Source organism: Brachycentrus maculatus, unplaced genomic scaffold, assembly GCF_059751285.1.
Source record: "Brachycentrus maculatus isolate JH-2025_06_01 unplaced genomic scaffold, ASM5975128v1 h1tg002167l, whole genome shotgun sequence".
Classification (NCBI taxonomy): Eukaryota; Metazoa; Arthropoda; class Insecta; order Trichoptera; family Brachycentridae; genus Brachycentrus; species Brachycentrus maculatus.
Genome location: NW_028282681.1, coordinates 1 through 23469, shown reverse-complemented (window position 1 = coordinate 23469; position 23469 = coordinate 1). Strand labels below are relative to the sequence as shown.

At 42.6% G+C, this 23469-nt stretch overlaps 3 protein-coding genes and 1 non-coding gene across 4 annotated transcripts; 3 read left to right on the top strand and 1 right to left on the bottom strand.

The window, feature by feature from the left end:
* Positions 1-190: 190 nt before the first annotated feature.
* On the top strand, positions 191-1169 carry LOC148298351 (deoxycytidine kinase 2-like). Its single transcript, XM_088276943.1, has one exon. It carries the CDS (start codon positions 197-199, stop codon positions 683-685), a length of 489 nt encoding a protein of 162 aa, XP_088133069.1. The 5' UTR covers positions 191-196; the 3' UTR covers positions 686-1169.
* Positions 1170-14658: 13489 nt separating this feature from the next.
* LOC148298350 (phosphatidylinositol 4-phosphate 5-kinase-like) lies at positions 14659-15393 on the top strand. Its single transcript, XM_088276942.1, has one exon. The coding sequence runs from the start codon at positions 14659-14661 to the stop codon at positions 15391-15393; it is 735 nt and encodes a 244-aa protein (XP_088133068.1).
* Positions 15394-16747: 1354 nt separating this feature from the next.
* Positions 16748-16828, top strand: TRNAS-CGA (transfer RNA serine (anticodon CGA)). The gene has a single exon. It is a non-coding gene; the product is annotated as a tRNA-Ser (tRNA).
* Positions 16829-19626: 2798 nt separating this feature from the next.
* LOC148298348 (large ribosomal subunit protein eL6-like) lies at positions 19627-20357 on the bottom strand. The gene is made up of 2 exons (XM_088276941.1): positions 20288-20357; positions 19627-20204 (listed from the first exon to the last, which is right to left on the bottom strand). Exons 1-2 carry the CDS (start codon positions 20355-20357, stop codon positions 19759-19761), a joined length of 516 nt encoding a protein of 171 aa, XP_088133067.1. The 3' UTR covers positions 19627-19758.
* Positions 20358-23469: the final 3112 nt, after the last annotated feature.

The following is a 23469-nucleotide window of genomic DNA, read 5'->3' as shown; positions in this document are numbered from 1 at the left end:
TCCCAACCCCAACCCCAACCCCAACCCCAACCCCAACCCCAACCCCAACCCCAACCCCAACCCCAACCCCAACCCCAAACTCAAGAGTATAGATTATAGATTAGATGGTGTACAGATTTGAATTATAAGGCGAGTATAAGACAGAATTTTAACGATTTTAAATATATAATTATAAGGAAAGTACCCGCCATCGCGAATGAGTGTCCAAAATCAAAGGTTCATTTCTATCGAAGGCAACATCGGCAGCGGCAAATCAACCATCCTCAAGATAATCCGTGAGAACTTCCCTGAGTTGGCCATCTTAGATGAGCCGCTATCCTCTTGGGAGAAAGTGGGCGAAAGCCAAGATGTCAATTTGCTAGAAATGTATTACGACAACCCCAAGAGGTGGGGCTTCACATTTCAAATATATGCCTTCTTCACCAGGCTTCAAAAATGGGCGAGCTACTCCAGTTTGAATAGCGATCAGGTTAAAATATCGGAGCGCAGCCTACTCTCAGATCGTTATGTCTTCGCCAGCATCATGAGAGACATGGATATTCTTAATGAAGCCGAGCATGAGATTTACTTGAAATGCTACGAAGATATGCTCAGAATGAAAGATATTCCCAGGGTTTCAGCCCTCATTTACGTTCAATGCGAGCCTAATATCTGCGAGGAGCGCATCAAGAAGAGAGGCCGATAAGGAGAAAATGGCATTTCTGCAGAGTATCTGCAAAAGCTGCATGAAAAGCACGAAGATTGGCTCAATTCCTCAGGCCTTTCCTACTCGGACGAAGGCGAGACTTGTAAGAGCAGCCGATCAGCCAACTTGTCCTCGGACTTGGAAGACAGCGATTCCCAGTCTTCCGATTAAAACAAGACTGATCGGCCCACCACCCAAAGCAACGATATTGAAGATCCATAAAAATATAATAATACAAATTAACTTCCAAATAAAATTAAATTGATCACCATTTGCACCAGTTTCGATCCCCATCAGCAATGGCAGTCCCCAGTGAGGAGTGCGATGAAATCCTCACTTGAGTGCAGTGCCACCCGAAGCAGTGTTCTTAGTGGTAAAGGGAGAACCCAAGCTAACCAAAAAGTGCTTGTGATCAATAACAGCGTGCCCCTGAACAAGGCGCAGATCATCAAACAAATCAGATCATGGATGGGCTGTGGAGTTGCTGATTGATTTATATACTCGGCTTGTATGATATGTTGCAATGAGTAATATGACTTATAAATAAACTTAGATTAGAGTTAATAAAATTATTGTGGACATTTGTTCCTATTGTACAAAAATAGCCCAATTTACAGTGTTGAAATTTATTTATATCTGAAGCGTATCCAGTCATTTTATCTATTTTAATATATCTTCAACATGAGAACTACTATCCAAGGTAGCACATCAAATCAAAGCTCAAACCAGCAAAGGAACGCTGTTGAGCAAACTAGGCAAGTCATCTCCGGAGGGGCTGATTTGGCAGCCGAAAAGGACTTCTTCCTTAGGTATGCATCCATCGGAAAAACTTCCACAGTCGTATCTGGATCAAGTGACTCCGGGGTCTTGGCTGGCATCAAGGACGCTGTCATCAACCTCAAAACATCCATCTTCAGCAAATCTGGCTCCATCACCTTCAAGGCAGATGAGAAGAGTGACTATGAAAGAAGGTTCCTTGAGTTGGAACACCAAATCGATGGAATGAGCCGAAGGGTCATTGAATTGTCTTCTGGAGATCTCTCAATCGGAAGCAGAAATCTAGACTTCACCAATCTTCTCAATGAAAAGGAGTATCAGATTGTTGAGCTTGAAAAAAAGATTCAAAACTATGAGGAACGCCTGAGAAGATCAACAGCTCGGGAAACTGAGTTGGAGAACAAAATTGCTCAATTGAATGTGACAGCCCTTGCAGGAAAGTCCGGACTATCAGGTCAAAACATTGACTTTGCAGTCCAACAACAAAAGGACATTGATAGACTAACCAAGGAAATCGAAACTCTGAGGGCTAACTTTGCAAGTGCGAGTTCCATCTGGAAAAATCAAGTGACTCAAGTGAAGAGAAAGTACGCCAATGACAACTTCGATTTCGATTACGAAATCACAGCTCTCCTCCAAAAATCCAATGTGAGCACCTACAATGTCAATGGCATTGAGACAATTGAGGTCAAGTCTGAGAGAACTATCGAAGTTCCAGTTCAAGATGTCAGAACTAAATCTCTCCTTCATGTTTTGAGTGTGAATCTTAAAAAGTTGTCGGCCAAATATCCCAAGCTCCTTCTCGAATTTGATTCAAGGCTGACCGAATACTTCCACCAGGAGCTCATTGATGTCATCGAAGTCGACTAAATCGACAGACTTATTGAGATTGTGAAGTATGTGCCTCAGACTGTCCGAGTTGAAAATGTCTACGCTTACTCCAGCTCCAAATCACGAAAGATTGAATTCCACCTCAGAGTTTTGATCAAGGCCTTACTTGAAGAACTTGAAAAGCTCAGAATCCGAACAGGAGCAGTGTTAGAAATTGATGAAGGTATCATCGGTATGATCAATGAGGAGATCCTGGGCATAGTGGATGTGGATGATATCCTGAAAGTCTTCCGAGTGGTCCCCAAGATTGTGGAGGTGGAGAAGATCATTGAGAAGATTGTGGAGAGAGTGGTCGAGGTGCCACAAGTTATCGTGGTGGAGAAGGTGATCGAGAAGATCATCGAGATCCCCCGAGTCCAATAAATAGAGAGAGTGATTCACGTCCCTGTTGAAATCATCAAAGTTGTCGACAACTACATCGAGAAGATCGTTGAAGTTGCGAGCTTCCAAGAAAAGGTTGTGGAGGTGCCAAGGATCATTGAGAAGATTGTTGAGAAGATCATCGAAGTCCCCAAGATTATCGAAGTCGAGAAGATTGTCGAGAAGATTGTCATCAACACCGAAGTCATCACCATTGAGAAGCCTGTCCACCATGTCGTCACTGAATCAAAAGAGGTCATCGTCTACAGAGATAAAATCGTCGAAGTCGTCAAAGTCATCGAAAAGATCATTGAAGTGCCCATCTATGTCGAGAAGATTGTGGAGAAGGTCATCGAAATCGAAAAGATTGTGCCCATTGAGCAGATCATTGAAAGGATTATTGAAGTCATTAAGCCTGAGTTCTATGAGAAGGAAACAATTGTGATCAGCAATATTCCGCAGATCGTAGAGAAGATATTCGAGAAGATCATCGTTGTTGAAAAGATCATCGAGAAGATCGTGGAAGTGCCACAGATCATTGAAAAGATCGTCCAGATCACCAATGAAGTGATCAAGATTGTGGAAGTCTAGAAGATTGTGGAGAAGCTCGTGCCAGTCATCGAGGTCAGGGAAATCGAGAGAGTAAACAACGTTGTGGTCCCCCTCATCAAAGAAGTCGAAAAGATTATTGACCGAAGAGTTGAAGTGCCAATCATTCAAGAAAGGATTGTCACTGTCCAAGAAATTGTCAACCGCATTGTCATCGAGAGAATCGAAGTTCCCAGAATTGTCGAAGTCGAAAGATGGAGTGACAAGATCATCACCGAGACCAAACTCATCGAAGTTGAGAAGCCCATCGTCCACTACATTAAGGATGTCCAGATTGTCAAAACAGTCGTCGAAAAGATCATCGAAGTTCCAAGAACTGTCGAAAGGATCAAAGAAGTCAAAGTTAGAATATAAAAGATCGTTGAGAAGATCGTTGAAGTGCCCAAAGTTGTGGAGGTTGAAAAGATTGTGGAGAGAATCGTTGTCGTGCCAAGAGTGATCGAGAAGATCGTGAGAGTCCCCCAAATTGTTGAGGTCATCGTTGAAAGAATTATTGAGATTGAAACTATCAAATAAGTGCAGGTCGCCACACAAGTGCCATATGAAGTTGAAAGGCCCATTGAAATTGAAATTGTGAAGAATGTCTACATCGAAATTGAGAAAGTCGTCGAGAGAATCGTCGAGAAGATCGTGCCAGTTGAAAAACTTGTCAAAGAAGTTGAAGTGATAGAAAATGTGGTGTAGAAAATCGTGACTGTTTCTAAGGAAATTCCTCGGGAGATCGTCGTTGAAAAGATTGTTCCAATAATTGTGGAGACTCAAGTGTACGTTGAAGTTGAAAAGCCAGTCACACTGGTGGTTGAAGTTCCAGTCGAAATTTAAAAGATTATCGAAAAGCCTATCCTGATCCCCCAACTGCAAGAGAAAATTGTGCAAGTTCCTCAAATAATCTAAAAAATAATTGAAGTCGTTCATGAAAACAACACCATCGTCGAAGTCGAAAGGATCGTCGATAAAATTGTCGAGAAGACAGTTGTCAATGTCGTCAAGGAAAAGGAATACATTGTCCAATAAAAAATTAAATAAGTCAAGACAGTGCAAGAAAAAATTGTGCAGGTCAAAGAAACCATCCGAGAACAAATCCCCATCCAACAGATAATTGAGAAAATCGTTGAAATCATCATCGAGGTCCCCACCGTCATCGAAGTCGAAAAGATCATTGAGAAGATGGTCGAAAAACAACAAATTGTGGAATTATAAACCATTGTCCCCCAACTTGTCAGAATTAATGAAGTCGTCAGATAATTCATCGATAAGATCGTTGTTGTGCAAATCCGTGAGGAAGTCATTAAGGAAGTTCAAGTCGAAGTTGAAAAGATTATCCAAATTTCTAACACCGAAGTCGAAATCAGAGAAGTCCCAACCATTGTCGAGAAGATCGTGACAGTTGATAGAATCGTCGAATTAACCAACACTGTCAATCACATCGAGACAGAAATTCAATGCATTGATCGATTCGAGCAGAAGGAGGTCCCCATCTACACAACAGTGTAGAAGATCATCGAAGTTCCACAAATCCTGTAAAAAATTGTTGAGAGAATCGTTATTATGCCGCAAATTGTCGAAGTCCTCAAGTATGTCCACGAGATCTATGAAGAAGAAACCCTCGGTGTCTGTCTGACTGGAGATATCCAAGTCGCAGAACTTCGCTATAGAGAGCTCTATGGAAACTCCAAAAAGCATCTCGAAATTTTGTTGGTCGAATTGAGAAAGTTGAAGGGCTCTAACGCCGGATTAAGAGGAACCATTGAAATTATTGAAAAGTTCGTCGTTGAATTCGACAGACTCGCCGCAGCCCAAAGAATTGTTAAGGTCTCTGAAGAAAAGATTGTTGAGAGGCAAGTAGAGAGAGGAGTGTTAGTTCCATGCACCGATATTAAGGGGGAACTTGCGATGTCATTGCTGGTTGAGAAACTGGTAATCGAGCTCAAGACAATAAAGAAGAATAACCCAAACATCAAATTCAGTTTCGATGACGATATCAGCTACATCTTCTTCGCCGAGTTATACGATGGCAAGCCAAGTGGAAGCAATATCTCTGGAGATTTCAAGGTCAGTCTTCAAAAATACACTGAAGACGCAATCCGTAAATTCACCAAGAACGGAGGAGATTGGACTCGAGACCACGAGTTGATGCTCCACACTGTTCTATCCGAAAGGTTCGCGATGGCCAGCACCATCAAGTACGCCAACGAGGAAATCGAAAAAGTGAAAGCCATTGCTGAATTCAAGGGACAGGCCCTCAGAGAAAAGGAACTACAATTCCAAGAAATGAGCAAGATCGTCCAAGAATTGAACAGGACCATCGGCGACATCAGAAACAACAATCCAAGTCTATCGAACATCTCTGCCTTCTGCAGCTTGGCCGACAACGTCAACAATCTCGTCAGCTCCAAGTTCACCCTCTATATCTCTGAGCCAGTTCGAATCCTGTCCGATGTTGAAGGATCGGGCAACGACTTCAACAGAATGATGAGCTATTTGAGAGAAAGAGAAGGAGAAAACGATATTCTGAAGGGCAGATTAATCGAAGTTGAAAAGGCAGGACTTCAAGTCGAGTACTCAGGAGTTAACTTCGAGCGAACCATTGCTTCACTCAGATCACAGAATGATGACTTAGCTAAGCAAATCGACAACATCAAGAGCACCGCCTCCCGAAGTAACTCAGGAGATGACCTCAAAATCAAAACAGCCAACGCCAGAATCCAAGAACTTGAATCTCAACTCAGGACTTCTGAATTACAATCCAGGCAGGCAAAAGACTCTCTGACATCCGCAGCAACCTCGCGAGTCAATCAACAGTCCAACATGGTTGATTCCCAATACTCTTCCTCTTCCTCATCTCGCTTTGGATCTGCCAATCAGGGCTCCACCTACGGAAACACCGGAGCCACAGGAAACACAGGTAACACAGGAGTTTCAAGCAGCTCATATTAATCAAATAAATCCTCAGCCTATGAAAACAGTGCTACACTATCTGCTTCAGGTGCTAATCGTACCTCAGGAGCTGGGCAATCTGGTGCGACTACTTACGGTAGCGGATCCAGAGCCTATGGCTCAAATGCCGTCACAGGAGCAACAGGCACTTCAGGATTTACTGCTACGAATACAACTGGTGCGACATCAGGGTATGGAACAACTGGTACAACATCAGGGTATGGAGCAACTGGTGCGACATCTGGATCTAGTACATATGGAACGAGTGGGGCAACCGGAACTTTAGGAGCTTCTGGAGCCCGAGGAACAAGCGGAGCAACAACCACAGCTTACGGTTCAAGTGGAACAGGAGCAACCACGACTTACGGGTCAAGTGGAAGCACAGGTGTTAAAACTGGAGGAAACACATACGGCACAAGTGGAACAACAGGAGCAACTGGCACTACTGCATATGGAACAAATGGAGCAGGATCTTCAACTTCTTACGGGCAGTCAGGGGCAAGTGGAAGCTCAGCTACATACGGGCAAGCTGGCTCAGTCTCATCTTCGTTTAAATCAGGAGCAGGCTCTTCAAGCGGATCGGCGTATAACTTCCAGACAAAGAAGTATTGATCATCTATGATGAAATTGGCATTTTATTATACATTATCTTAATTATAATGTAAAACACACTTCACGATTAATCATTGTGCAAACCACTCATATGTGCATTTCTAAAGTATTATTGCTCACAAGTAAGCCTCAACAATCTCAATACAGTTTCAGTGCAGAAGCGGCAATTTTCCGAACGATTTATGCAAATATTGAGCCTATTTAAGCATCATAAATTTATTCCTCCTAAAATAATTTTCGCTCGAACTCGCTTACCATTGTTTAATTTGGAGAGGGTTTGGCTACACCCTTCCCCTGGCCGTACTCAATACAGTCAGCATGAATCTGCTATTAAAATTGCTGTAGCCCTTCTGATTGCCGAGTTAATTGACTTTGCTATTGGATTATAATGATTTTGTTATTAAGCAATATCATGATTTGCTATTGGGCGCCATAATGACTTTGCTATTAAGTGCCATAATAACCACATTATTTATAATATTTTAGTCAATAGGAATATGGACTCGATCAAGGCATCAGTAACCAATCCGATTTCTGGTTTATTAGCAGCAATGACTGCTGGAGCCTTGGCAGGCTATCAATATGGTCTTTCATAAGGAAGAAGATAAAATGCTGCTGAAATCAACGAACTCAAAATTAAAAATGCTTGAATGTAGGAAAAACTGGAGATGAATGATAATAGGTTTAACCAAATGATGAAGAAAATGGACTTTATTGAACAAAAAATGGAATATAAATGATTCTATATTTGTATATGTTAATTACTCTTATTTAAATATTATAAATTGATCATCGAGGATGTCGTCGTTTCAGAATGGGCCATAAATCGATAAATACACGAACCCTTTCATCCCTGCGAAGTAAACCAAAATATACAACTACTAATAGCTTCGGTCAGCTGCCTTCTCACATTCAGATCTGAACATGAATGAATTGCCACAGAAATAGGATTACCCTAAGAGCGGTGTTCACTCTCGGTTTCCAGTAATGATCAACTGCGAGTCTTGTGGTCATCTCTCCATGACTGACATCGAGTACTAGCATGGATTTGCTTCGAAAGTGTGGTGTGTAGTGCTGCTTCCATTTTTCTGCACAGGATGTTGTTGCTTGTGCCTTAATTCTTGTAAGGATGTGAAGCACGTATGTAGTGAATGTCGAAAATAGGCAGGGATCTGCAAATCTCAATGCATATGATCCATTGCAAATTTCCATGCATATGATATATATCACCCTTTTGATAACTATTCACTAATTTTATACGGCGTGTCAATCCAAGCATTATTGAATATTGATCGGATTGGATTTGAAGGATAGATAAATTATATATTTCTGTTGATAATCTCTAATCGAATAGTTTGATACATTTGTCTCAACTCGAAATTTACTTAACAGGTTAATTTCATGAAACTGAAGCATTATTAAATTTGTATGATGGCCCAAAAAACAGAGCACTCGAATAATCTCTTCGGCAGTAGCGACAATCTGGAGGATGCGGAATCAAGCCTCATGAGTGATGAGAAATCGGAGCTTGAAATGAACCAGATGAAAGATGGATAAGGGAGAAAGAATAAAAAGTAAATGTTTGCATATGTAGACTTCACAGTTTTAAAAAGAACAAAAAAAAGTGGACTCGGAAGGAGGAACAGCAGCTCTTCGCTGCGCATGAGCAACTCGGCAGCAGGTGGAAACAATTCGAACATAAAATCAAGGGCCGCACTGGAAATGAGGTCAAGAACAAATTCTACTCGATGATGAGGAAAAGGCTCCGGAAAATCAGCAAGTTCACAGGCATTCACAACAGCACGGAGAGCGTCCGGGAGATCAAACCCACCATCATTTCAGGCATCATCAGCAACATTTACAAATCTTCTCCTCACCTCATCAAATTCATCAGAGAGTTCGATGAAAGCCGAAGACAGCCTTTGTGCGACTCAGAGAAAATGCTGGCACAGACTCTGCTGGACGAAATCGGCCGGGAAAACAAGGAACTCGAACAAAAAAAGAGGGACGAAGAGCATTCCCCATAGGTTGTAGTCCCATTCACCAGATCTCAGCAAACCCACCTTGAAAATCTTGCAGAGAAGATTGAATCCCCCAAAAAGATAGCGAACTAATTAAAAAGAATTGGCAACAATACGACATTAAAAACAGTCAGGTACAACAAAACAAAGGGCATCAAAAAAGACTCCCTCAACAAAGGTTTCACTAAAAAGAACTCTATCATTAAGGAGATCATCAAAAAAGTCTCCAGCACCAAAAAAGTCTAAGTCTGCATCAAGAAGGAGGCCATCAAAAAGGAGACAATCAAAAAGGAGACTATCAAACAGAAGGAAGTTGAGAATAGGCCTTCGCATGAACACCTGCAGCAGATATAAGCCCCCCAGCCCGAATCGGGAACTGTGGAAATTAAAGAGTTACATTTCGGAAAGCTAGATAACTTGTTAGATATTGTAGAAGAATAGGAGGGTTCGAACGAGCAACAAGAATTTAATTTCAGTAGTAAACCAATACCACCATGGTTTTAATCGCCATTTGATAACGATCGCTGGAAGAGCCCTCTATACCCTTCTCCTGTTTCTATTCATGCATTAAATATTTCCAGAAGCCGATCCGCGCAATCTGAAAGCCATTCCAGAAACACAAATAAGAACACCACCAGCTCCAAAGATGGACTCATAATCAATTGATAGTATATGTTTTACATATCAATCTGCACTGCGCATATTTATTTGGGGGATGGCCTGTCGAGTGCGTATTCATCTGATTCTTAAAGAGGGCTTATTAATATTTGCCACCAATAGTTGGACATTATATGCATCTATGCATATATATACTATAGGAAAGGGGTGATGGACTTAGCGTACTTAGAGAAATTGCTTGAGGACATAAAACTGAGCCGGGATTCGGCCCATAAAATAGCGGAGTACTGCGTGAGCAATAGCAAAGGAACCGAAGCCGAAATCAGCAAGATGCTATAAAAATCGTTTCAATCTCACTTTCTCCCCGAAAGGTTTGCAATATTCATGGTTGCGAGTGAGATATTCCTGATGACAGGGACTGGCGAGCAAAAGGACATCAGGTTCTTCAAGCCCCTTTCCCAGAAGATCAAGGGGTTTATCGAGGACTTCTCAAGGTACTGCTCTTATAAATTAGGCGCTGCAACGAAATCAAGCCGGAGCATATTCACATCGTGCCGGAGTGCCTCAGCAAATGGGCCACTCCCGGCCATGAACTATTTGCTGCCTTGTTCATGGAAAAGCTTCGTAAAATTGCAGTAAGCCTTCATCTAACTCAGGAACCGATCATGACAATCGCTCGGAAGGTGGAAGAGGACAAAAAGAATGGCATTTTCGAAAACTACACCAAAACCTTCCTGATGGAATATGAGGACATCAAGTCCTATGAGCCCACCAGCCGCATTTACGAGGATTTCAAAAAGTTCAATGAAATTGCAAAAGAAATTGGGCAGATCAACGAGGAGACAACACGACTGAGCTTGGAGCAACCCTCGCATGAAATCAAATAGAGATCCCGCGCCCTAAAGGAAAGGTTATAGTCTTTTTCATTCAAGCTGCAAGACATCATCTGCAGTTACCACGTTGACTTCAAGATCCTGAGGTAGGCGTGCAAGTAGTAATTCGATAAGCTGCCCCAGGAAGCAAAGAAGCTCTTGGAGGAAGTGCAGCAACAACCGTGATATATAAATGCCTATTCGTTGATCATGCTATGTGTGGTATAATTTGTGATATTAGTGGTGGTATAATTGATGATATCGGTGATCAATTGAAGGCCGACAAGAGCCGAATGAGCATAAGAAATATCTGGATGATGTCACTGTAGAGCTGGATGGCCGCCATATAGGCATCGTCGAGGCTGTACGAATTCTCGAACTTCCCCAAGATGAGCTGTGTGTCGTACACCAGGTACACACAGAACATGAGGCCACCCAGACATGCATAGATCAATTGGGCAATCGGGTTCTTCCAGAAGATCAACACCACTCCGAAGATCATCAGCACCAAGGCAAACACAAAAAGATAGGGCCCGCATCCGGTCAGGTCCGTTTTGGTCACACCTGATTTATACATATGGCATACATGCGAAGATTGTGAGGCCGATTACCAGGACCGCAGTGATACCCGCAGCTGTGAGGACAACAGATGATTTGGTCATCGAGACCACAATGCCGACCAAAATGGAAAATAGGAGAGTGAACACAATGAGAATTGGCAATCCATATTTTCTCATTACTTACGGAAAGCAAGCCATAGCAATGGATATAGCGAAAAGCAAAATTGAAACTATAGCCAGAACAGGAGCGTTGCCAAAGATCGACCCAAATGTCGGGGAGTTCAACGCCCAAATACAGACCAATGTAGTCAGCAGCAGCTGAATGCTCACTAAGGAATACACTTTCTTGATGAAGCTGTTTCTCGAATTCTCATAGAGCCCACCTTCTTCGTGTGTCTTTCCATCGTGGTTATACCCGTAATTATCGTCATTCATCGGGCCGTCGAAACCGTATCCTGCATTATTGTTGCTGTAGGTGGGGTTCTGAGGCGCATTGAAGCTGAATTAAAGCGTCTTTACTTGCCATTGTATCGGCCACCCTGGTTATGGGGGAAGTTGCCGGCGCCGAAGTTGTTGGGTCCTTGATTGTTTGCGTACATAAATTATATTGTATATACTGGTGCCAGCAGATTCGCATTTGTAGGTTACAGGGATATATATGGTTATGGATATATAGATGGGCATGATTTGAATTAGTGATATGATCGAGAAGAAAGTTAAGGGGTTTTTAATCAAGCACAAGGAGAACCCCGATTTTAATCAATATTGGTACTCGGCCCCAACTATCATGTTCCTCGCCGAGCAGGCCACTAAGTGCGAAACTGCGTGCTTTCTCTCGACGCCAAGCATATTCTTCAGCATTGTCGATGTGGCCGAGAGGAAGGGCTTCTATGTGTTCGATGTACCTATGCGGTAATGATAGTTGGACGAGCAGTTCGGGAAGAAGAATCAAAACTACTTCAAGTACGACTTCAATAAGCCTGAGTAAATCCCTGCCAAATTCCACAACTACTTCGACTTCGTGCTCGCGGATCCGCCCTTCATTACCGAAGAAGTGTGGAGGAAATACGCCGAGGCCATCGACAAGATCATCAAGAAAGATGCGGAGGGAAAAGTTGTCGGCAAGATTCTGCTGAGTACCATTGGATAAAGTGAGGGCTTCCTCTCTGATTTCTTGAAGGTCAGCAAAAGGAAGTACCAGCCGTCCATCCCCAATTTGGTGTATCAGTACAGCTTGTACAGCAATTACGAGGATGAAGCTTTAGATTCGCACAACCCCGAAATTCCCAACTGATGCATGTATTTAATAAATTATGCTCATTTTAAGCATGCTCTTCCCATAATGACCACTCCTTACTCACATTACAAACATTTATTAACTCAATTGACGAGTATAGGAGGGCAATAAGTAGATACATTTGAATGATATAAATGATTGATTATCATCATTTGGAAGGATTACCCTTAATAAGCTCCATAATTGAAAAAGTCAGTATTATGGTTGTCGCTGATCGAAATTGTAAGCATCACCAATTTTGCAATCCTTCCAGCTTTAGCCTTGTGTACTGCTCCAGTAGCCATTCCTCTTAGCCTGCGAACTCAGGAAACCGATCCTTTATCCTGTTGGCCATCACTATTTTGAGGGGTAGTATGAGCTTTTGTCTTATCTTCCCACTTCTGTATAAAAGCTCGATGCTTTCATTCATCTTCTCACAGCTCCTCACATCGATTGGATACTCCGCACCTTTGATTTGAACCCTAAGAGAAGTGACTTGGGCCTCTCTGGCAGAGTCTATGTTGGTATTGTTTCCGATGGTCTGTGGCTCGAACTCATGGGAATCGATGGATGTGAAATCGAAGCCCTGAGAGGGACAATATCTTGAAGAAGTGCTGATTTGATCGAGGTCGAGGCCAGTTGACTCTTGCCTTTTGGGAGATTCTCTGGTTGCCTCAAAGAATCTATATTTAGGCGAATCCATAATGATTTATATAAGCCTTTATTGCAAGGCCATCCCATCAGGCCTTCAGTTTTGAAGAGTCAAACTCAGAGACATTTTAACCAATTGATAATAATAACCTATGTGGGCTTCACATTCTTCTATCATTTAGCTGGCCATCATAAATGGACAGTGCTAGCCAAAATTATATATAGGACTGCATGCCGAAAGATGAGAAAATGAATCTGGTTTATTTCAGGCCATTCGTTAATTCATATTCGAAGTACAGACTTCTCTGCACGTCAGTTAAATTGCTGATTGCTATGTTGGTTGAGACAATCGCTCTGATATATTTATACTGATGATTCTGATAGTGATAGCAGAGTTGATAGGATGGTTGACACTGTCATCATGCAATCACGGTAGACTTTGGGAATTTGTCATAGGCCCCCTTCTCAAAGTTTTCAAGGTGCATTTTGAGTTCGTCGAGAGAGTTCTCCAAGATCTGTTTGGACTGATCAAAGGCCTTGACATCGATGAAGTCAACTTCATCTAGATCTAGGGTTTTAATGGCATTTAATATTTCGGTCATTTATTGTTTCTGCTGGGGGTTCTGCTCTGTCTGGCTTTCCTCTTTCTTCTCGAATTCGTTGTTGGCCTTCTTTCCCTTTTTACCCTTCGCCATAATTTGAATTCAAATGCATTACAAATAATCAATTAAATGCAGGCATTGGCAGAAATAAATATGAAATTTAATGGAATCGACTGAACTGGAACTTTTGACAATGCCCAGATTAATTATAATTATATGTGAAATATGCGTAACATACTCAAGAGGATCAATAGCAAAGAAGTATGGGAGCCTCCGATGAACAGGATGACTAAGTTTCCCGTTAAGTTCGACCAGGAGGAAACTCTCGAACTCGAAAGGAAGTAAGCTTTGTTTGATTCAGGTTCAAGAAGATGGCATGCGGGGAGAAGTAAATCGGACGCCTCAATTTCCAGAAGAACATAGGAATCATCGGGCTGAGGTCAGTTTCGTCATTTTAGAACCGGCTCTTCAATTCCTTTGACATCGATCAAAATGGGTCAGTAATTTGAATTCATACGCAGATTTCGTTCCAGGATTTCATCGAATACATGTAAGTTGTGAAGATAGGCTCGTAGCGTAGCAAGGCCCTGTTGTCATTCCGACTGATCGATATCAAGAACAACAATGCGGTTAACTGCGACGATTTCAGGCTGTTCTTAGCAGACTACTACCAGTCCCTACTTTCCATTACCAACTCCGTGCTGCCCCAAGACATGAAAGAGCGAGTGGACCAATTTGTCCAGAAGATATTCTAAAAGCTGCGACTGGAGGCCAAAGCCAATGTGATCAATTTCGAGTATTACTCCACGAAGATGCACATGAGCCCTGAATTTATGTAAGCCTTCTCCTTTACCTCGAAGCTGCCTGGAAGTAACTCATAAAGCAAGTAGAACATTCAGCAATCACACGCATTCTATAAAGTGCTCAGCAGCTTGAAAAAAACATATGACGAACATTTCGGGGACTCCAACTCAACCACAGACGAGAAACTTCCCGGGGGAGAGAATGGAAAAGAGTTTTACAGATAAAGTCTGTTTCAAAAAATATTCTCCCCTTTTCGCATCAACGACAACCTCGGAATCCCACAGAATAACTAAGCAAAAGGCCCGACCAAACATCTTCAATCTGCGTCCACAATAGTCGCAGCTAAGCCATATAAATCGAGGCTTGAGGAATACTCAGCGGCCATGACTGATAAGGAGAAGATAAAGTTCCTCGAGAAGAGCCTGAACAGCCTGAAGGGCCAATTGAAGGAAATCATGGCCGACAACGAAACAGTTTATGTCAGTCTGCAAAAACTGCATGAAAGCCAATCGCCGAGCCAAGATGAGGCAGACATCAACGACATCATCATGAACATCCCGAGCCATAAGAACGAGAAAATGAAGCATGGGGAGGGCAAGATGATTCTTTTTGGGGACGAGAAGTGGAACTTGGTGCTGAATATGATGATCGGCATTCAAATGGCAGTTCGGAGTGTCATGAGCTACCAAGACATGTACCCCGAGGAGCCACAGGACTTCGATTTGAAGTACAGCTTTGAGTTGGTGCCCCGGCGGTTTCAAGAGGAAAAAAGTAGCAACCGAGTCTGCAAATTCACAGACTATGCCCCCAATACCTTCAACCACATCCGCAGAATCTACAAGCTGAACAACGAAGAGTACATTAATAGCATCGGCCCGAATAAACTGATGAAATCTCTAATGATGGGAGAAGTCAGTTCCCTCACTGAGTTAACCAGCCAGGGCAAAAGTGGCTCGTTTTTCTATTATACGACAGATGGCAAGTATATGCTCAAGACCATCCAACATCGCGAGTACCAGCTACTGAGGAGCATCCTGAGAGACTATTACCACTACTTGAAGGACCACCCCGATAGTCTGATTACCAAGTTGTACGGGCTCCACAGACTCGAAGTCTAATCCGAATTCTACTAGAATGAATCTTCGGGCAAAATCTACTTCATCATCATGGGCAACATCTTCCAGACCAAGTAGAAGATCATTTAAAGATACGACATCAAGGGCTCCACTCACGGCAGGACCAACAAGAGCGAAGACCCCAACTCCACCAAGAAGGATCTTGATTTCCTAAAGAACAGGCCTGATGGGCTCTACCTCGAGCAAACTGCTCGCCAGAAGGTACTCAATGCTCTCGAGAAGGACGCCCGCTTCTTAGAGGGCCATAACATCATCGATTACTCACTACTCATTGGAATCTATAAACAAAAGCTTGACTCTGCTCCCAAATCAGAGCCTTCCAGCATGAACGGCTCGAAGGGATTCTAAGGCAAGAATGAGGAAAAAAGCTGCAGCAAGGAGGGGTACATTTTGGGAACGATCGACATCCTCATTGAGTACGAGGCAATTAAAAAAATATAGCACCACTTCAAAAAGCTATTCCATGGGGTCGGAGTCTCTGCAGTCCCCCCTAAGTAATATGCCAACCGTTTCTTTGGATTCATCGAGAAGGCAGTCTTCCCCGTATCTCCCAAGTGCCCGTAGCGAAAGACCTACCTAAAAAAGATCATAGAGGAGTAGTTCGGGGTGGACATCAAAGATTGAGCGGTTTATATAGAGCATTGATGGCATCAGTGAATTGATTGAGAATAATATCTATTTATAAGTTGGACGAATGATTTAAATGTGGATGAATGATTAATTAGCGATTCTCATATGATATCACATCTATTTATGATCAACATTATTTGATAATATTATGAGCCAAGCAAGCACCAATTCAAGGGTTTTCGAGTACGCCTCATCTGCTGTCGAGTTTGCGCACCGAGAAACCTAGCGATTTCCATTGAACATCTTTTTCAGTTTTCAAACATTTAAACTATATGAGGGAGTTACCGAATTTGCATCTGGGTTGATAGAGTTTCCATTGGCCCTGGTCCAAGCGTACATTTAGAATAACTTAGGCCATTCTCATATCTCTCAGGAGGAGGATTCACCCTGCCGTCCTCGTCGAGTCAGATCCAGAATTCGATAAACCTCTCCAGATACAGGAATATCAACACCGATATTATCTGATCCTCTCAATAATCAAATATAATCCCAATAATCTTTAATCATATCGCACTCCTTATTCTATTGGGCGACTAAGTCTAATGCGCATAATTCTACTTCTTGCACAGACATGCATCTATAATGCATCTATCATACATCTATCATACATCTATATATTTTGAATACACTCTTTTGGGAGTACTGCATTATTCGATCTCGAGTGTGAATATTACAGTAATTAAATTGGCATTGAATTGGCATGTAAGTCAGTATGTCCGAGTGGTTAAGGAGGCAGACTCGAAATCTGTTGGGTTTTCCCGCGCAGGTTCAAATCCTGCTGCTGACGTTTTTTGTCATATCGCACATTATTACAATGTCCGTGAATAAATGAGTCTACAAACAATAGTAATAATACGCACTATCACAATGAGGGCAACTCCTTTCGATCGACTGGACACTCCATCTTGACTCCCATCCACTTCTCTAAGCACTCGGCATGGAAGATGTGCTGACAAGGAGTGATCATGAGCTTGCCCTTGCCCTTTAAGGCTTGCATTTAATCGAGACAGATGTAGCATTACTGAGTGCCTTTGAGCTTATCCCTGAGAAGCTGCATGGAGTAGTAGTTGTGTCTGTGGGGCAGAAATATGGAAGGTACGAAGAACCTCGGGCCGAGGTAGACTTGACCAAGGACGACGGATATTTGCAAGACCAGTAACGAGGATATGAAGTAGCCTAATAAATAGTTGGGTGACTCCCTGAAGATGTTGTTGGGACACACCTTGAAGTAAAGGATATAGAGTTGGTTGGTGCAGAGGAACACGACGAAGCGGATATCCAAGGAGACTTTCTGGCCCGCCAGGCTGTGGTAGGCTATTTCGGGGATGAAGATCAGGGAGTTCAGCACCAGAAACACGGGGCTGTGTCGGAAGAACAGCAGCATCCAGATATAGGCGATGACCACCACCCAAGTCACCACGATCATCGCATTCTTTTGCAGGATCATCGCGTTGTAGTATCGCGCCACGTGGTAGCAGGCCAAAAAACTGATGAACCCTGTGACCACAAAAAATGCTTCGGGGCTCATTGCCCCGGTAAGGCTACTGCATCCGATTACGATTTCCACGATCGAAATTAAAAGCAGAAGAGTAAACGACAGAATTATTGGCAGGCTTTGATGCCTCACGCTCGATGTATCCTCGACTGTCGATTTACGCCGCATCACCACAAAGATGAAGGAGCTGATCAGTGCGAAGCTGATAGTTGATTTGGAATTTATGTCCTGCGGCTCATAAGCAATTAAAATGAGTAAATTTTATTGCTGGTTGCTGAGAGCAATTGTTGAGCTATCCACCGAGTAGTAATACCGCTGTGTGCCTTCCCCCACCTCATATGTGGCATCGTAGAGTTGATATTTTGCATCTTCGGTGCCTGAATATGGCAGGTCATTTTATGCTTATGTGTTATTTAATGTGAGCATGAGTTTGAGCACGAGCTGGTCGTAGTAGCGTGGAGTGAGGAACTATAAGACCACTCCTTCGATGCGGTCGGTTCCCTTTCCGAGGTTTGTGAAGTAGATAAGCACAATTCCAGAGTCGACTGCGAAATTAAAGAAAGGGGAACTCTATGCGAGTCCATTTCTGCTGACGATGCTCCATTTGCCCTGATACCTGGTAGCGAGCATTCTCTATGAGGAGGTCTCCTCATAGGAGAAACATAGCCAAAATGTGCATACAAATAGAGGAATGACTTTGAGATCGAGCATGCTTTAATAATGTTATTAACATCTACTATTTATTGAAATGTATCTGTCTGTGTCTGAATATGCCTGAATATTCCTGAATGTCTGTAAATGCCTGAATATGCCTGAATGTTGGAATATATATCTGAATTTCTGAATATTCTTGACCCTATAAATGTCTACAGCTAATATTAAGTTGGGCATGAAAATAAAGGCCAGAAATATATCAAAATTGTAATGATCATAAATAATGTATGCATTTTAGAAGAAGAGCAGGCTTGCGTATAACCAGTAACGTATGCTAGTTAAATGTCAAAAATAACTCGCAATTATATCCTTATTTAATATTAAATCGATGGGAGCAGAACACTCCATCCCCCCTAAGATCAAGGAAATGAAACCCCGCATGAACGCTCCTCAACTTGAAATCCAGTACTGTGCATCGTGAGGAGGTCTCGATGAGGCAACCTATCTCGAGTCAGTCATTAAGTATATCTATCCACTTTCCAATGTCATGAAGTACAGTCCCGGGTACCTGCAGAAGAATCTACTCGTTTTGCTGAACGGCGAAGTAATATTCGATAAAAGGAAGAGCATGGGCATCACTCAAAGGAATTTGCTGCAACTCATTGAAGATATCGGGTCCCGGTAGCAGAAGCTCTGACCCAAGAGGCATGCACAATAAGTGACTCAAATGAGAAGCCAGTAGGAAGCATCAAGCTACTGGGTTCGACCAATGTCATTTATATTGTCATTATGCCATTCTTTGATTTAGCTTATACATTTTAATATGGTTCATGGACGCAAATAGGTTATTTCAGGACGCATCAGATCTGCATCGCAAAAATAGTCAATATGATCAAATTGTCACCCACTTCCCTCTGAATTATCACAGCTCCGTCCGTGTTGGGGTCGTTATAGGCCAATGCTGCATATTGGATAGAATTACCGCATGAGTTGAGACCGGCCCCGTTGTTCTGCATGTGGATGCCTGTGACGCAGTACTTAAAAGGCTTGTTGAGTTGACATAGTCTCCGAATGACGAAATCGATGAGTGAGTTGATGTTGGCGTTGGCTTTTTCCTTATTATATATGGCGTTGCTTTCTTTATCTGCATTTTCCTCCCTGATTCCGAACAAATTGTTGACCGAGTCTTCCAGAATCTTGGTGACTTCTTCTGAAATGAATTATTTCTATGAAATTAATCAAATGCGTACATCTCCTCCTTCGTCCATAAGTTATATAAATTATTCAAATATCCACACCTATATATTCAATATATACACATACACACTCGCATATACAGTAAATGGATATGAATGGCGATTAACATGGCACTATTGATTAAATGTGGGTTAAATGGGTTTAGATCTAGCAAATAATAAGTTTAAATATCCCTCAAATCAGAAGACCAATTCATGAGGCTTGGTGTTGCTATAGAGGGTGAATCTGGTGCCGAGGTATCCCTTCAGGTTTTCCACTTTCTTAATGCTCTCGATGAGTTTAGCATCGACAGTCTTTTGGACAGCCTTTGCTTATTCTCTCCATTTTGTCTCGGCTACCTTTGCCACTTCAACTTTCTTAGTGGTGGTTTCTGAGGCGTGTTTCAATTGGTTCTTGGTGAACTTCAGTTGTTTCTTGAAGAATGTGTCATCGACGTTGACTGCAACTCCTTCAAGGGAGACCTTGGTGGAAGTCCTGATGACGTATGCTGGGTTGACTCTTTTGAGGGGGACTCCGTTGATGGCGAAGGGCCCTGTGACCAACAAGTTTCCTGATGCAAGTGCCTTCAAAACAACGACTCTTCTTCCTCGATGAGCACCTGATAGTAAGATGACAACCTGTCCGTTTTCAATGGACTTTGGGGCGACAGCCTTTTTGGGTTGATTCCTCTTTCTTCTGAAATGAGTCTTTTCGTCATCGGCCGGGTACCATGTTTTAGCATTATTCCTGTGTTTTCTTTGAGCGACGCCTCCGAGGGCTGAATAAGCTGATATTTACTAAGATGAGAAGTGGAGGGGTTATTTCCTGTTTGGATTCCAAGGAGGTGAATGGGAGTAGCACGGACGTACTTGGCAAGCTTGTGTGCGACTTTTCCTCGAGCTTGAGTGGTCTTCTTCACTTTGTCAACCATGGTTCAATTGTGGTAATTAAAATAATGAATATAATAATCTAAATACATTTGCTATCTTATAATCCCATAATACTGTCTGCTATATATTATCCATCGGCCAATTGTTTGAGGATTCCTCATTTTCAAGCTCTGGCATTTGGATCTGCAGCTTCGATGTTGAGTTGCTGAGAGTGAAGCATTTGCCATCATTAAGAAACAACGATCGACAAAATCTGATGAAAATAAGTGCAATGACATAGCTTGATTCCGAATATCCACTTTGCACTCGATATATTCGATGCACCCAATACACTCGGCACATCGAATACACGACAGGCTCCTCAGTTTTGTCACATTTAGGCTTCCTTTGATTTTTAACGATTATTTCATTGCGACATCAAATGCGTGATTGATGAAGATTCGAAATTAGTATAGCTTAGTATAGCAATATGCATCAATTGCGGAAAAACTTCAGTTTATATTACTGGAATGAGAGGAGCTAGAGTAACCATTTTTATGCCTGACTTCTGCATCTGTTTGAAAATTTCTGTTCGCATGCATTTCGAGTTAGATATAGGATATTGGCACAAATTCTATCCTTTTCCTGAAGCCAAAACTGGATAATTATCGAAGTCTGACAGATGGCCTACTTTCAAACCTGCCCATAGTTACTTATTTATTTATGCAATACAAATATAATACAATATCATGACAAATACCAATAAACTCTATTATGCACTGATGTGGCATTACAAATCTCCTACATGCATGAGAATCGAATGAGTTGCATTTGTGCCATAGTATCTAATGCATGTGATTTCAATAACACATAATTTTAATACTAATAAAGTTAATCGGCCTGTTCACATGAATCGAGCAGACAACAACTTCCTCAAGCACTCTCCCTTCAAAACAGCCAAGTTTAAGTAACACTCAAGCGATCGCCAAGCATCAAAATCCCCCAATCGCTCCTTTTCGGGTAGATCGAATCCCAACAGTTCTTCACTATCGTTACACTCCGAGAACTTATGGGGCGCGCTGGAGCAAACCGAAGTCTACCCCAGTTTCTATATCGAGTTGCTCCGAAACTAATAGCTCAACATTAAGCAATTCAAATCCAAAATAAACAAGTAAAAATAAAAAGTGAGTCTGGAGATGGAGGCATACAGTGTCGAAGTGATGCACATCATCGAAGACTACAAACTGTCACTTGTGGCTGTGCTGGACCGGATCTACCAAAGCTACATCAGCAAGTACGCAGAGTTCAAGACATAGTTGCTGGAGATAAATCGGATCCAGGACGAAGTGCTAATGGAAGTCAACGTGAAGTAAACTGGGGGGTTTACGCCTTCTCGCAATAACAATACTACGAATTAATACACGCTCAAATGCATCGAATCAAACAGAAACGAACTCCGCAAAATGAAGATCATGAGCTATATCGCCGAACTCCAAAAATAAAAGGTTGGCCCTCTGTCTACAAAAGCCTAATATCTGGTTATACTCACCTAGTACGATAACAAGTTCTTTCAGATCGAGGAATTCAACCAACTGATGAGCTCTTCGAAGGGAAAGCTAAAAATATAATTTCGCGACCTCATTGAGAACATGTTTGCATACATCCGAGCTCCTGATGACATTGTGGCGAAGTAGTCGGTGTCTTTCAAGAACAACTCACCGAATAACAAAAGGGGTGAGCGAATCCTTCGATAAATCAACGAATTCGATGCTTTGGTGCCTAGCATGCGCAAAAACAACAGCTAATTGAACACGAGGATGCGACAGGAAGAGCCGTCCAGCTACCGAGAAAAGGCTCCCGAAAACTATGAAGAAACTTCCATAAACGAGCCATATTTCAACAACCTTGGCCGCAAAAGCGAACTGTTCCATCAGGAACACTATCACCAGCACCCTCAAGTCATTGTCTCCAACTCGCCCTTTGAGATCACAGCCGAGACTGTCAAGTTGGCGCAGACTAGTTCGTTCAAAAGTGTCTCCGAAGATATTACTCTTTGTTGCTTGTACATCGCTGATAACTTGATCGTCACGGGCAATAAAGACGGCACCCTGATCTTCTACAACAACAGAGGAGCTGTCATCAAGTCCTTCCACGAACACAAGTCGAGTGTTTGCTCGCTTAGTGTCATCAACGATGGCCAGTATTTGGCTTCAGGGAGCGACCACCCCAACTCCGAGATCATTTTGTGGAGTCTGAGCAACTTAGAGCCTGTCTGCAGTTTCAAAGAGCACAAGGCAGCTGTGACAGCAATTGCGTGCCTGCGAGATTGCGAGCACATGATATCCGGGAGCTATGACAAGAAGCTCTGCATCTACAGCTTCCATGAGCAGAAAGTGAAGTACACTCTTCCCAGCAATAAGTCTTCGGTGACTGCGATTTGCCTGAATTCCAATGGCTCCAAAATGATCTCTTGCGGGCTCTAAGACAAGTTGCTCAACATTTGGCAGGTGGTCAGAAAATAGGTAAAACCGTGGTCATATTTAGAAAGTGGAAACCCTATTTTTGGAGCAAGTCATCGAGAATAGCACGATGATCTGCTCGGTTGTCGCATCGGCCGTGAAGCCCAGCCTTCTCTACATCGGCACCAAAGACGGGCGCCTGAAGATTGTGGACATCGATAAAAACGAGGCAGTCAAGGCCATGAATGTGTGCAACAATGCTCTAATTGAAATTGTGGTCATGGAGCAGCCCGATCGATTGCCCCTTATATTTGGCTGGCCTTGCAGATAGAAATGCCTCAAGATCGTCGACTGCGAGACCGGTCGAATCATCAACAGCACAACCAAAGGAGCACTCGAATTCAGTTGCGGAGTCGGGCCCAAGGTCTCAGCGAACAGAGATGGCTCAATGCTGATCGTGTGCAGCCAAGGCGAAGATCGATAGGTTTACACATTCAGCATCAACAAAGGTGTGTGAGATGCGATTTGGGAAAGCAGAATTGCAGATTCGCTGGCTGTTACTCATTGTGAATATAGATAGATATTGCGAATATCGATATTGTGAATAGTATTCATAGTTATGGATCCGTTATAATTCATCCCTTTTGGGGTTGGGGTTGGGGTTGGGGTTGGGGTTGGGGTTGGGGTTGGGGTTGGGGTTGGGGTTGGGATTGGG

Coding starts and splice junctions, on each gene's coding strand:
- LOC148298351 (XM_088276943.1), top strand. CDS start 197: ATGAGTGTCCAAAATCAAAGGTTCATTTCTATCGAAGGCAACATCGGC.
- LOC148298350 (XM_088276942.1), top strand. CDS start 14,659: ATGACTGATAAGGAGAAGATAAAGTTCCTCGAGAAGAGCCTGAACAGC.
- LOC148298348 (XM_088276941.1), bottom strand. CDS start 20,357: ATGGTTGACAAAGTGAAGAAGACCACTCAAGCTCGAGGAAAAGTCGCA. Junction 20,205..20,287: donor CAAGCTTGCCAAGTACGTCC/GTGCTACTCCCA, acceptor CAGCTTATTCAG/CCCTCGGAGGCGTCGCTCAA.